The sequence below is a fragment of the Loxodonta africana genome, chromosome 20, assembly GCF_030014295.1.
Source record: "Loxodonta africana isolate mLoxAfr1 chromosome 20, mLoxAfr1.hap2, whole genome shotgun sequence".
Lineage (NCBI taxonomy): Eukaryota > Metazoa > Chordata > Mammalia > Proboscidea > Elephantidae > Loxodonta > Loxodonta africana.
This window is the reverse complement of record NC_087361.1, coordinates 67,680,071-67,694,393: the sequence shown is the minus strand read 5'-3', so window position 1 is coordinate 67,694,393 and position 14,323 is coordinate 67,680,071. Positions and strand designations below refer to the sequence as shown.

The 14,323-nt window shown below is 47.6% G+C and overlaps 1 protein-coding gene across 1 annotated transcript in view; it reads left to right on the top strand.

The window, feature by feature from the left end:
• The window catches only part of RASSF5 (Ras association domain family member 5), a 103,146-nt gene that overhangs the window by 21,326 nt on the left and 67,497 nt on the right, over positions 1–14,323 (top strand). Inside the window, exon 2 of the mRNA XM_003410272.4 lies at positions 12,465–12,586. Coding sequence (XP_003410320.2) covers positions 12,465–12,586 — 122 coding nt within the window. The remainder of the gene's footprint in view (positions 1–12,464; positions 12,587–14,323) is intronic.

Sequence of the window (14,323 nt, the reverse complement as noted above, 5' to 3'; positions counted from 1 at the left end):
GACTAGTCAGAAGTGGGACACCAGGACTTTCTTCCAAGGCTCTCTGGGTGAACTTGAACCTTTCGGTTAGCAGTCAAGTATGTTAACTTTTCACCACCCTGCCACGAAACAAAAAAAAAACCAAACCTGTTGCCATGGAGTTGATTCCGACTCATAGCAATCCTATAAGACAGAGTAGAACTGCACCATAGGGTTTCCAAAAAGTGGCTGGTGGATTCCAACTGCAGACGTTTTGGTTAGCAGCCAAGCTCTTAACCACTGCGCCACCCAGGGACTCCTATGATAAAACAGAACCCAGTGCCGTCGAGTCAATTCTGACTCATAGCAACCCTGTAAGACAGAGTAGAACTGCAGCTGCCCATAGGGTTTCTGAAGAGCTGCTGGTAGATTCGAACTCCTGACCTTTTGGTTAGTAGCCAAAGGCTTAACCACTGTGCCATCAGGACTCTACTTATATAGTATCCCATTTTAAAATATAATTTTTAACTGGTTCCCTGTAGATGATTGGGGGCAGTAATATCTAGCATTTTTGTTGTCATAAACAACTATGTGATGAACATTTTAGTAAAGACATATTTAGATACAAATAAATATACACTCAGGATAAATTCCTGCAAGAAATTAACGTCACCAATAGGGCAAGAACCTTCTCATTTCTCATTTCCTCACATTCTCTTCCATACTGGGAGTTAATCAATTTTGGTAAATCATTTTCTTTTCTGAAATTAGAGCAAGATGCTGGAAGTTCAAATATGGAGGGGGGTCGGCAGAGGTGCCTCTCCGAGGTGGGGAGGGTCAACCACTCACTGGCTCCAGGCGCCTCCCCTCTGCAGGGAGCCCAGACCTGGGTACCCCCTGCTCAGACTGGGAGTAGGGGTTCAATGGGAGAGCTGAGGAGGGCACGGGCTCTGCATCAGGATGAAGCAGAGGTCTGGAGGAAGATTAGAGAGCGCTGATGGGATGTGCACAGACGGGTGTCCTCAAGGAGGATGCCAGATAATACCGTGGCCACTGCTGAGGCGGGGCATGGATTTTAGCCTGATCATAAACATGAGTAATACTTATTGAACTCGGTTTGTATCAGGTGCTGTGTCCAGTAATTTCTGTAATTATCTCATTTAATTCTCTCAGCAATCCTATGAGGTAGGCACTGTTAAGATCTCCATTGAACAGGTGAGGAAACTGAGGCACACAGGAGTTAGGGCGCAGCACTCACACTTTGGTCTCTCCATTCCCTTCCTCTCTTCACTCAACTAATTCATGATAAACCCCCTCCTCCATCCCTTCTCTATTCACTCAATTAATTCGTGATAACCCCCCTCCTCCATCCCTTCTTTATTCACTTAACTAATTCATGATAACCCTCCTCCTCCATCCCTTCCTCTCTTCGCTCAGCTAATTCATGATAAAACTTTTCCTCCATCCCTTCTCTATTCACTCAATTAATTCATGATAAACCCCCTTCTCCATCCCTTCCTCTCTTCACTTAACTAATTCATGGTAAACCCTCTCCTCCATCCCTTCTCTATTCACTCAACTAATTCATGATAAACCCCCCCTCCATCCCTTCCTCTCTTCCCTCAGCTAATTCATGATAAACCTCTTCCTCCATCCCTTCTCTATTCACTCAATTAACTCATGATAAACTCCCTCTTCCATTCCTTCCTCTCTTTACTCAATTCAGGATAAACCCCCTCCTCCATCCCTTCCTGTCTTCACTGAATTAATTCATGATAACCCCCTTCCTCCATCCCTTCCTCTATTCACTCAATTAGTTCATGGTAAACCCTCCTCCCCCTCCACCCCTTCCTCTATTCACTCAGCTGATTTGTGATAAACCTTTCCAAATGCTGAACAGTGAACAGGCTTCTCACACGTGAGGCAGGACCAGAGCAGGGACTGGGACTGGAGTTCCGGAACTACAGCTGGGAGACCTGGAGGGGTGGGTTGGTTGCAGAAGGACTGCCTGTGCTTTCCAAGAGGGTCTGAGGCCTGAGGGGAAGCCTTGGAGCTAAAGAGGTGAGTTTCCTGTCTGGCTGGAGAGCAGGCACGGTCCAGGCTGCAGGGTGAGGGCACAGGTTGTAAAGACCTGGACCTGCCGGCCAGGTAGAAGTAGGGCCTAGAGAGTGAGGGAAGGGTCTCTGGGCAGACACAATGTGCCGGCCTCAGTCTTTCAGCAGCCAGAGCAGTCCAGCCCAGAGACTGGAGTGAGCGACCCCCAGCGTCAGACAGGGGGATTCTCAGGGGAATGTCTGAGAATGGAGCCCAGGCAGGGGCTGTGAGACAAGCTGTTCCCACTGACATGTTCCAGAGGATGACCCTTACTCCCCCTTTCAAAAAACTTCCCTAACATTGTCACTTTCCAATGCATGTTTTTTCTACTTTCCCCATAGTGGCTAAGCACAAATTATTTTAAAACTAAAGCTATTTGTGTGGTTGTTTTGGAAATAACTAGTGGGGGGAAGGTTGGTGAGAATATAGATTACCCACCCAGCACGTGGTGGGGCGGGGAGGAATTTGTGCACCAGAGTCGGGGTAGGGGGAAAGGGAGATGGGACATTAACCAACGGCTTCCAGGGCCAGGCCTTCCTTTTGGTGCTTACATCATGAACGTCACTTAATCCTCACGGCAGCCCCATGAACTGGCTATTATTCCTCCCATCTTATAGCTGAGGAAATTCATGTTCAGAGAAGTTCAGTAACTTACCCAAGGTCACAGAGCTTTTTGAGCAGAGACTGGAGGCCAGCCTTCCGCAAAGCCCATTCTATTTCCATCACACTGTACAGGCCAGGACCCTGGTCCTGAGGAAGAACAGTGTGTGACTGTGTGTGTGTGTGTGTGTGTGCACGCACGCGTGTGTGTTCAGAGGTTGACCTTCTCCAAGAAGGTCTGTGGTGTCCAGAGAATGGGCAGGAGGCTCCTGGATTCAGAAACGGTCACGTTTCCCTATGGACCTGAGGCTGCTTTGGCCATGCAGGCTGAGAGGCTGCTCCTCACTGCAAGGGGGGCTGATGGGCTCGCTGTAAACCAGGCTGTGTCCTTTCTGCCTGCACGACCCTCACCCCTTACCTTGGCCTGAGCTGGAGGAGGGGAAGAGTTACACCGAAGGCTCCATGGTATCTCATGATCTTGCCTGCAGCTTGGGCAGAAAGGGCCTTAGGAGTTCCTTATCAATGGAATGCCTCTGGTTTAGAAAAATTAGCCACTCAGTTTATGCAGACTGTGTATGTATAATGTCTGTGTGTGTGTCTATAAGTATGTTCACCTCTTGTATGTATGTTCACCTGTGTGTATACGTATGTCTATGCATGTATATGTTTGTGTGTCTCTGTACGTGCATGCATGTTTGTGTGTGTTTATTCTGTATCTGTGTATATGTATGCATTTATGTGTTGTGTGTATGTGTATGTGCGTCTATGTGTGTGTCTGTCTCTGTGTTTATGTATGTATATGTCTATGTGTGTGTATATACATTTGGCAACTTGGGTGGGGCAGGAACTAACTTTGGCAGCCCTGGGGATAAAGGCAAGGTTTATAGCTTCTACATTTGGGAAAAACAATCTCTTAGCACACATTTACGTTCTCTGTCTAGGAGCCCTGATGATGCAGTGGTTAAGCACTCTGCTGCTAACCAAAAGGTCGGAAGTTGGAACCCAGCAGCCGCTCCGCAGGAGAAAGATATGGCAGTCTGCTTCTGTTAAGATTACGGCCTTGGAAGCCCTATGAGGCAGTTCCATTCTGTCCTGTATGGTCGCTATGAGTTGGAATCCACTCGAGGCCAGTGGGTGTGTTTGTTTTTAGCTCACATAGTTCTGCCTGTGGCTTCACCTCCTCTGGGCTGAAGTGGAAGCAGTAGGCTTCCTCTGTCATAGGCAGCCGTGGCCTCTGGGCCTGATCTTCTGTTCCAGGTGGTGACCTGGGGAGAGCCTGGGGCCACGAAGGCTAGGAAGAGGGCTAGTGGACGTGGGCACTGGGCTTGGCTGCAGCCTGGCCTCCTTGCCCAGCCAGCCCACTGCCAATTTCTGGAGCCGGAATCCCTGAGGATGTGCCTAAGTGCCCTGTGTGCCACTTGGCCCAGAGTCTGGGTGCTGAGGCTGGGCCCTCAGAGCCCTCCCTGCATCCTGACTCACAGTTCTCTTCTTGGGAGAGGGCCCCTCTTGTGGCTTATCTCCATCATGCATCCTCACAGTTGGTCCCTTCTATTTCCACAGGCCCTTCTTCTAAGACCTGGAAGGACTTTTTCTCCCTTCACAGCATATGCTGGGAATGGGGCCAGAGGTATATAGCTAGAAGGGAAGGATAGAGAGAGGAAGGGATAATTCTATTTTATAGACTACAGCCCCATTGTCAAAAAATGCCAATTCTCCCTAAGAGACTACCATTAGAACTTAACAGTGTTGCTCCCTAATCTTTTTCTGCTGCTTTTTGGAAAGATCCTTGCCTTATCTCTTTTGTCTTTTAATATAAGTGAGGTCATACAATATTTGTCCCTTCTGTGATTGGCTTATTTCACTCAGCTTCAAGCTCCATCCATACTGTAGCAAGATCTCATTTCTCCTACTGGCTGAGTAGTATCCCATTGTATGTATGTACCACATTTTGTTTACCTGTTCATCTGTTGATGAGCGTTGATAGGCATTTAGATTGTTTCTACCTTTGGCTATTGTGAATAGTGCTGGAGTGAACCTTGGTGTACAAGTCTCTTTTTGAGTCTCTGCTTTCGTGTCTTTTGGGTATATTCCTAGGGGTGGAATTGCTGGGTCATATGGTAGCTCTATTTTTAATTTTTTGAGGAGCCATCAATCACACAGTTTTCCACAAGGGCTTTTGATCTCATGTAATTGTTTGTTCTAAGGAGCACGTTCCTCTCAGGTGTTACTGTTTATTTTATGGGCTTGTCTATTGTTTGGCTGGAGGGTGGTCTCCAGGAATAGCTCCAGTTCTAGGTCAGAAGAGTATCTTAGGGTCATAGTCTCAGGGATTCCTTCAGGCTCTGTCAGACCAGTAAGTCTGGTCTTTTTTGTGAATTTGGCTTTTTGTTCTACATTTTTCTCCTGCTCTGTCCAGGACCCTCTGTTGTGATCCCAGTCAGAGTCATTGGTAGTGGTAGCTGGGCACCATCTAATTCATTTGGTCTCGGGGTTGTTTAGGCTGTAGTTCATATGGTCCATTAGCACTTTGGAGTAATTACTCCCTTGAATCTTTGGTTTTCTTCACTCTCCTTTGCTCCAGGCCAGGAAGAGACCAATCATCGTGTCTTAGATGGCTGCTTGCAAGCTTTTAAGACACTAGATGCTGCTCACCAAGGTAGGATGCAGAACACTGTCTTTATAAACTATGTTGTGCCAGTTGACATAGATGTCCCCGAGTCTATGGTCCTTTGCTTTCGAGCCTAGGAACTTCATCCTGTGAGGTGTTTGGTTATGTCTAGAAGTTTCCCTGACTATGCCCCTTGTGTGCTCTGTTGTCTGTTTTAACATATGAGGAGCACCTGCAGTCATGTGTGTAGACATATCCACCACTGAACCTGTATCTGCTGGTGGGTGTGCTCCCCTCCACCTCCCACACCTCTTGGCATGTCTATCTACTTATGTATCCATTTGTAAATTATTGTTTGCCAATACTATCGTTGCAGGACTGTCTATGCAATGGTAGTTACTGTAGTTGCCCTTTGTTCCTGCATTCCTCTCAGTGTCCTCTCTTGCTTTAGTCATGTTGTGCTGACTTCTCCCATGTTGTAGAATGTCTTTCCCTTCACCAATATTGACACATGTCTTCTATCTATTTGGTAATTTTCCCTCCTTCCCCATTCCATCCCTGGTAACCATCAAAGAGTGTTTGTTTTCTTTCTTCCTGTGTGTAAACCTTTTGTTGTTGCTTAATAGTAGTGGCCTTATACAATATTTGTCCTCTTGTGATTGACTTATTTCACTCAGAATAATGTCTTACAAATTTATCCTCATTGTGAGATGTTCACGAATTCAACATTATTCTTTATTGTTGCGTACTATTTCACTGTGTGTGTGTACCACAGTTTGTTAACCCATTCATCTGTTGATGGGCACTTAGGTTGTTTCCATGTTTTTGCTATTGTGAATAATGCTGCAGTGAACATGGGTGTGCGTATGTCTGTCTGATAGCTCTTATTTCTTCAGGGTATATACCTCTGGGTGGGATTGCTGGGTCATATGATAGATATTTCTATTTCTAATTTTCTGAGCAATGCTGTACCATTTTCCAAAGTGGTTGTACCATTTTACATTCCCATCAACAGTGTATAAGAGTTCCAGTCTAAACACAACCTTGTCAACATTTGTTATTTTGTTTTTTTGATTAGTGCCAGTAATGCTGGGTTGAGATGGTATCTCATTGTAATTCTGATTTGCATCTCTCTTGCTATAGGGTTGCTGTGAGTTGGAATCGACTCGATGGCACTGGGTTTAATTGCTAATGATCATGAGCATTTTTCCATACGTTTGTTAGCTGCCTGAATACCTTCTTTGGTGAAGTGTCTATAAATATCCTTTGCCCATTTTTTGATTGGATTTTTGTCTTTTTCTTGTTGAGATGATGAAGTTTTTCTTTATTTTTAATTTTTGAGGACCTAACTATGATGTATCTTGGTGCAGATCTCTTTGGGTTTATCCTGCTTGGGGTTCTTTGAGCTTTTTGATTTGTAGATTCATGTCCTTCATTAGATTGGGGAAATTTTCTGTAATTATTTCTTCGAATATTCTTTCTGTCTCTATCTCTCTCTCATCTCTTTCTGTAATTCCCATGATGCATATATAAAGTCTCTTGTTGTCTGATAATTCAATTAAACTGTGCTCAGCCTTCTTGAACTTTCATTCTTATTGCTCTTCAGTGTCTGTAATTTTAACTATCTTATCCTCTAATTCACTGATTCTTTCTTCTGTCTCATTAAATCTGTTGGTAAGTCCTTTTGTTGTGTTTCTCATTTAAGTTATTGTCCCTTTCAGTTGCAGTATCTCTTTGTTTTAAATCTTCATTTTGTTGTTGCATGTCTTCCTTATTTCTTCTAGCTGTCTATATTTTCCCTTTGTTCTTTAATTATATTTAATGTTTTTGTATTATATTCCTCTATTTTTTTTCAATATTTAGTCATCCCTAGATTTGCTTTCACTCCTTTTGTCATGGTCATTTGGATAGGCCATTGTTTCTCTGTTCTTTGTGTGTCTTGTGATTTTTTGTTGGGGCATTGGAATTTTCGAGTATGTTAACTTTCTCAGTTTTCCCCAGTATTTGTTGTTTTTGCCTGCACTACCTTCTCTAAGAAACTCTTAGGTGGGCAGAGCCTTCGGCCTTTGCTTATTGTTTCCTCTCCCTCTCTGCGATAGCTTCTTTTCCCTTTCTGGTTTAATTGGGATTCAAAAGTTCCAGATCTTATTTTTCAATTTTCAATCTTTCCCAAGCATACAAGAAAACACACAGTGGTCAGTCTGTCCACCAGCGGGCACCACCACTCAGGCGAGATATGATTCACTAATCAGTCTGTCTACCAGGGGGTACAGTTCCCTCTCTCTGGTTATTAACTCCCTTTCCTTCTCTGTTTCTGCACAGTGTTTGGCACTCTCCAGAAGGACCTCCAAGAGAACTGTCTTGTTGGTTTCAGAGCCCCAGGGGCCCTGTGGTTGTTGAGGGAGCAGTCTCCACTTAGGTGATCTGTTTCCTGACTCTACTATAGGAAACCTTCTGTGGACCTTTGTATCAGTCCAGCAGCCAACAGTTACCAATTGGGAGAGAGGTAGTCACACAATGAATGGGTCCACAGAGAGGTCTACCTTGTTGCTATCAGAACCCACCCCATTGTATGTTGGCTGTGGGTGTAGCCTCAACTCAAGATGCCTGCTTCCTAGCACGTAGCAGCCTTGGTCAGCAGTTCCCAGCACTGACTGTAACGGGGAGCAGAAGAACCCAAACTGATCCCCAAGGAGGTCTTTCCTATTGATTTCAGAGGCCTGAGCTATGGGATACACAAGGAAGAAGGTAGAGTGCTGACTATGGGAGCAGACTCCACTGCAGGGGCCTTCTGAAGCAGTTTGCAATGGCCTGGCAACCAACAGTTACCAGGTGGGGGAGGGGTGTCACATTCTGGCTAGATCCCCATGGAGGTCTGCCTTGTTGCTATCAGAGTCCCTCTGGTAGATTGTTGGTAGAGTGCAGCTTCCACTCAAGACTTCTGCTTCCTAACACACAGCAGCCTCAGTCAGCAATCCTCAGTGCCAACTGGAGGTGGGACAGACTAACTCTAACTGGCCCCCAGGGAGGTTTGTTTTGTTGGTTTCAGAGCACGGAGCTATGGGGTGCTCAGGGAGAAAGGTAGGGGGCTGGCTATGATAGCAGACTCCACTGCAGCTTGCCCTATCTATTTTGGATGTCAGAGTGTGCTGCCTACTCTTGGCCCCTGCGATGAAGGAATATGAGTTTTCTGGATCTGATCCATTCTTTGAGGTTCCCCAGCATCACCTGTGCCTTGAAACCTCCCCTGACTGCTCTAGCAGGCAAGTACCTCTATCATCTGAACAAGCTCTTATATCTGTGCACTAGTTGTTGTTGTTAGCTGCTATGGATTGAATTGGTCCTCAAAGCACAGTGGAATGAAATGCTGCCCAGTCCTGCCCCATTCCCATGATTAGTTGTAGATTGAACCATTGTGATTCATAGGGTTTTCATTGGTGATTTTTGGAAGTAGGTCACCAGGCCTTTCTTCCTAGTTCATCTTACTCGAAGCTCCACCGAAACTTGTTCAGTATCATAGCAACATGCAAACCTCCACTGACAGATGGGTGGTGGCTGTGTGTGAGGTGCATTGGTCAGGACTCAAACCTGGGTCTACTGCATGGAAGGCAGGAATTCTACCACTGCCTCAGGTGCCATAGCTGGGCCTCTTTTTTGTGCTGTCTCACTCATTAGTTATCTTTACATGTGTGTCTGATCTACTCCACTAGCCTGGTCCCCAAAGGGTCCTGTCTGTCCCTCCTCAACCCTAGGCCAGCACAGGGCACACTGGAAGCCACACTTAATACATGTGATGCTGCCAAAGATGATGGCATTGGCCATCCAGGGAAGGCTGAGCCCCTCTGATGGGGCCTGTATAGCAGGCTGGACTCAAGGCCCTGCTCTTTTTCTTCATTCACATTGACACCAACCAAAGGCTGCAGAGGACAGTGGAATACCAAGGGCAGAGGTGGTTAGACAGCATCCAGTGTTGAGCTGCCTTGAGGTTGAACCCCTCAGTCCCAGTCAAACTCCCTAGGCCTTTGAAAACTCATGGATGTTTCCACTCGTAACACATCAGGCTACTGGCTATGGGCAATGGGGCTTGTGTGTGTGTCTGGAGAATTGTGGGGGGTCTGCTGGTCTCAGCCTGGCTTGGTGTTCTCAGGGGCCAGGAAGTACCAAAATGTGCTTCAGCAGCTTAGCTGCAGTCTGCGATTACATGGTCTGATAGAATAAAGTCATTGGTGCTCAAAAGTGCTTTTTTATAAAATCCGAAAACATTTCTCTTCTGTTCCCTAGCTCTGTCCAGCTCAGCACCAGGCCTGTAAAAAGATCTTCCTGAGGTTTTGGTACTGTTTTCAGGTTGTGAATGTGTGTTTGTGTGTGTGTATGGTGGGGGAGATGGGGAGGCAGGAGACAGCAGAACGAAGACATATACACACAGAGACAGAGAGAAGGAGAGACAGAGAGAAACAGGAAGAGGGAGATGAGAAACAGAGACAGATAGAGAGAGAAAGACACACAGAGGAAGAGACAGACGGAGAGAGTGGGGAGCCGAGGGAGGTGTGATGCACAGATGGACACAGGCTGCCTGTGTCAGCAGACAGGGGCTGAAAGAGGCGGCTGGGGAGAGAACTTCCTCCTTGCCCAGGATGCTCTCCCACTTGGAGCTGGTGGCAACTCTTGCTCCCCTTGGAGCGGGAGAATTGCCCGTCCTTCCTCCTCTTCCTTGTCCCCGCCTCTTGGCATTCACAGTGCATTCTCCCTCACTCTGGCTGTTCTGGCTGGCTGCACAGGTGTGCCCCGGGGCAGAGCTGGGAACAATGCTGCTCTGTGTGGGCTCTGGGCTCTCTGCTGCCTTATCTAAGCCCTACGTTCTGGGCACCATGGGCAGGGGAGAGGGGGCCTGCACACCACCCTCCATGCCCTTCACTCCACCTAAGGGCGAGGGGGAGCTGTGGTGGAGGTGGTCCGTGTGCTTGGCGGGAGATACCCCACTCTGGGCCCAGATGCACCTGGGCATCTGCAGGTACATGGTCCACACCTTGGGGAATTGCCTCACGTATTCTGTCTTCTGAGAGGAGGTGCCTCTGCAGAAGAGGGGTTGGTAAGGCCTAGAGAAAGGTGGGATCTGAAGGAAGGATGTTTGTGGACTTTACCTTCAGGCAGGAAGGAGATGAGCAGTGAAGCTTCTAAATGCCACCCCAGATACTGCCTCCTTAGCCATGAGACCAGAAGAACTGAATGGTGGCTGGCTACCAATGCTGAACATTTATATCAAGGAGTCTATAGAAGAATGCTGATCAAAAGGGGGAAAATGAGGAATAGAATTTCAAATTCTCATGGACTCCAGACCTTCTAGAGCCAGTAAGGCTGGATGACCCCCTGAAACTATTACCCCAAACTGTCCCCTAAATTCATCTTTCACCCAAATAATAGTTCAGCCTAATCAGAAAAGAATGTCTGCATTAAGCATTATACTCTTTTGAAGTGTTAGCTACATGTGATCAAACTGACAACAGCAACTCAGAGGGATAGATGAGAAGCTTAGAGGGGCAGTGGGTTTGTGTTAATGATGGTAAAATATTTGGAAAAGGATCTTGAGAAAGGTGGCACAACTTGAAGAATGTAACTGATGTCACTGAATTGTACATGTAGAGATTGTTGGTGTATGATCTGTTGTGTATATTTTCACTAAATGAATAATTAAATAAAAATAAATGCCACCCCAGAAAGGTGGGAGGGAGCATCCAACCAGTGATTTAAGAAGCTCGCTGGGTTCTGGAATCTGCATGGTCCCACATCTGTCAGGGTCCTCCACTGCAGTTGTTAATGGCAAAACCCATACAAGGCATGTGGCCCAGGTTCCCATCTTTGAAGGTATAAGAGAAGGAAGCAGCTGGGGAGAATAGGGCCCTCATTCCAAAACCAGACTTTGGGAGAAGAGACCTCCGCCCGTAAGACAGAGTGAAGTAGCAGCTCTGAAACAGAGAGTGAGTATCCTGAACTTCTGGAGCTTGGGAGAAGGAAAGGAAAGTCTTGGGGAGCTTGAAGCCATAGCAGCTAAAAGGCTAGTGGTTCTCTAGTCCCCAGGTTCTCTAAGCAAGCCCAGGCTGCCATGTCCCCCTCCACAAAGCATGCCTGCCCCAGCTGATCCCCCTGCATCTGATTTACAAACGGAAAGCAACCTTCTCATCGGAGACTTGAACGCTTCCCCTAGGCCTTCTGGTGGAGACATGGCACCTGCTGGACAGGGGACCCTGGTGACCCGACAGCTATGTGTGGGAACTACACCCAAATCCAAGCAGCCAGCCTTTTCTTCATCCCTCCGCTTGCTGGTAGAGCCTGCTGTCTCTTCCCATGTCTTCACCTCCTTCTCAGTGGAGCCCTTAAGAAAGCTGGGAAGCATTACCATTCTTGGCTTTGCCTCTGATGAGCTGTGTCATTGCATACCTCACTTGACCCACCTGGGCCTCAGTTTCCCCACCTGTAAGACATTCCAAGGTTCTTTCCAGCCCTGGTCGATAAGTCTCTGCTTCCATGGAAGTGAACCTGTCTGTGGAATGTATGAAATGTTGTCTGTAGGCTATTTCAACTGGGGTGGAGCAGCCATCCCCACATTTGCAGTCTAGGTTTGGCCAGAGAGGGGTAATAGCCCTTCCGGCTCATGACAACGCCTTTGCCTCCAGCCTCCAGAGGCACTTGTAACTTTTCAGGACACGTTCTCTTCTGTCCATAAACATCCCTGTGCAGCTGGCAGGGTAGGCATTACCGATATTTCACAGATTGGCACAAGGAGGCCCAAGAAAGTTAAATCTCCGCCGAGGAATCTGTGGCCCCTGGTGATGACTGAAAATCCGCAGAAAGGGCACTGATCTGGAGCCAGTAATCTGACCTCGGGGAAGTCCCTAAATTCCCTGGGCCCCAGTCTCCTGTCTGTAAAGTGGTACTTATAATTATTTTGTGGGGCCACGCAAAAGCCGGCGGTGAAAGCAGTTTGCAGATGTGTATAGCACTTGTGAGCTTTCACCATTTGCGGCAACGCTGAGAACCAGCCACTCACCGTATGCTCTCTGAGACAACAGTCCCCATCCCTCACTTCTCCCCTGCACCTCTTTCACCCCCAGGGCTCAGCACAGTCTTCCAGCCTCTCTCTCCGGGCAGGCGGTAGCAGGTGGAAATCTGGCCAGACCCCTAAGCCCCTTTGGTTCTTTCCCTGCAGACTGTAAGTTCACCTGCCACCCAGAGTGCCGCAGCCTGATCCAGCTGGACTGCAGTCAGCAGGAAGGCCCAGCCCGGGACAGACCCTCTCCAGAAAGCACCCTCACGCCCGCCTTCCACCAGGTAGGCCGCAGAGCTCTCGGGCCGGGCCGGGAACAGACTCTGCAGGGCCTAGAGCCCTACTTTCTCTCCCAGGGGCTCTGGTGAGCAGGAGGTGGCAAGGGGAGTCCACATTCCATGTGTGCTGGATGTTGGGGTCCCTCTGGCCAGGTGGGCTCCACAGATCCAAACCTTTCCAGGGCACTGGTGGATAAAACAGGCAGTGACATGGAGAAGCCTGTAGATATTCAGAAGTCTCCTGTGCGTCTCTCCAGAGGCAGAGCCTACTTTAGCCAAGGGCTCTGAGTTAAAGGGGTGATGTGGGGTGTGGGAGGGCGGAGAAGGCTCCTGAAGGTTCTTTGAGGCTGCAGCCTGGCACCTGACAGGGATTAACCCTGCAATTGTGGGGATGATGAGACTGAGGCTTCTGAAGCACACCATACTGCCAGTCAGCCTCCAGGCCAGATGAGCCTTCGGGGGGCTGGGTGAACGCACTTTCCCCGTGTTAAAGGACCAGGATATTCAGGCCCAAAGCAGCTCCTGGTTCTGGGTTTTGCTGAGGCCATTGACCATGATGTATCAGAACTTTGATGCTTAGGATTTGGAATGGAGACAGCAAAGTGCATTTACTGATTCTTCTATTGGATAAAGAGCCCTGGTGGTGCAGTGGTTAAGCGCTCGGCTGCTAACCAAAAGGTCGGCAATTCAAACCCACCAGCCACTCCTTGGAAACCCTATGGGGCAGTTCTACCCTGTCCTACAGGGTCGCTATGAGTTGGAACTGACAACAGCAATGGATTTATATTGGATAAACTTTTTTTTTTTTTTTTTTGGCTACGTGCCAGAGAGGCTGGCAGGGTGGTAGGGGATGGATAATAAATGATGATCACAGGTCTTGTCCTCAGAGAACTTTATTCTTGCTAGGGAGGTAGAATATAACCAGTTAGTACATACTGTGACACATGTTGCCATAAATGTATGAACCAAGCGTTCTGGGTAAACAGTGTTTGTGCAGGGAGAAATCTGGAAGGGCTTCCTAGAGGAGGTGATGTTTACACCAGGCCTTGATGTGTGAGTCAAAGTTTTCCAGTCAAGGAAGTAAGGATTGTTCCGTGACACCATTTATTCATTTAACAACTATGTTTTGAGTGTTGACCATGTGCCAAGCCCAGGAATGCTGAGGACTTAGTGATGATGGGAACAGATATGGGACCTGCCCTTCCTGTGCTTACGGTAGAGTAGGAGAGTGAGACTTTAGACAAAGAAACACCATGTGTATTAGGGAAAATTCTAGGGTGCTGCGAGAGACAATAACGGGGACCCCCAGGTGATGGGTGACTGGTTATTTCCTGAACAGAAGATGAGAGGTGCTGGTGGAATCCAAGGACTTGTGAGCAGCCCGGGTCTCCAGAGTAGCCCTTTGCATGCGTTTTCTGGCTGTGATGCACCTGATCAGTGACACTCAAATTCCTGACCCGCCCATGGGTGTTGCCAGACCCCTGCCAGTGCCCCATGCCCTTTTCCCTCCACCAGGAAAGCATTACTGGAACACAAGTGTGATGCGTGTTATTATAAGGGTATCAACTTGGTTCTAAAATACATATTTGAAAATTTTTGTACATCTTCCACAGACTTTCAAATGGTTTGCGTGTAGCCTGAGGTAACCAGGCCTCTTGGGAAAACCTTGCCTTTAGCCAGAACCAGGGCTTCAAACCGGTTCTAAGTGGTTCCGTCATGGCTGATGGAAACAAGGGCATTGTA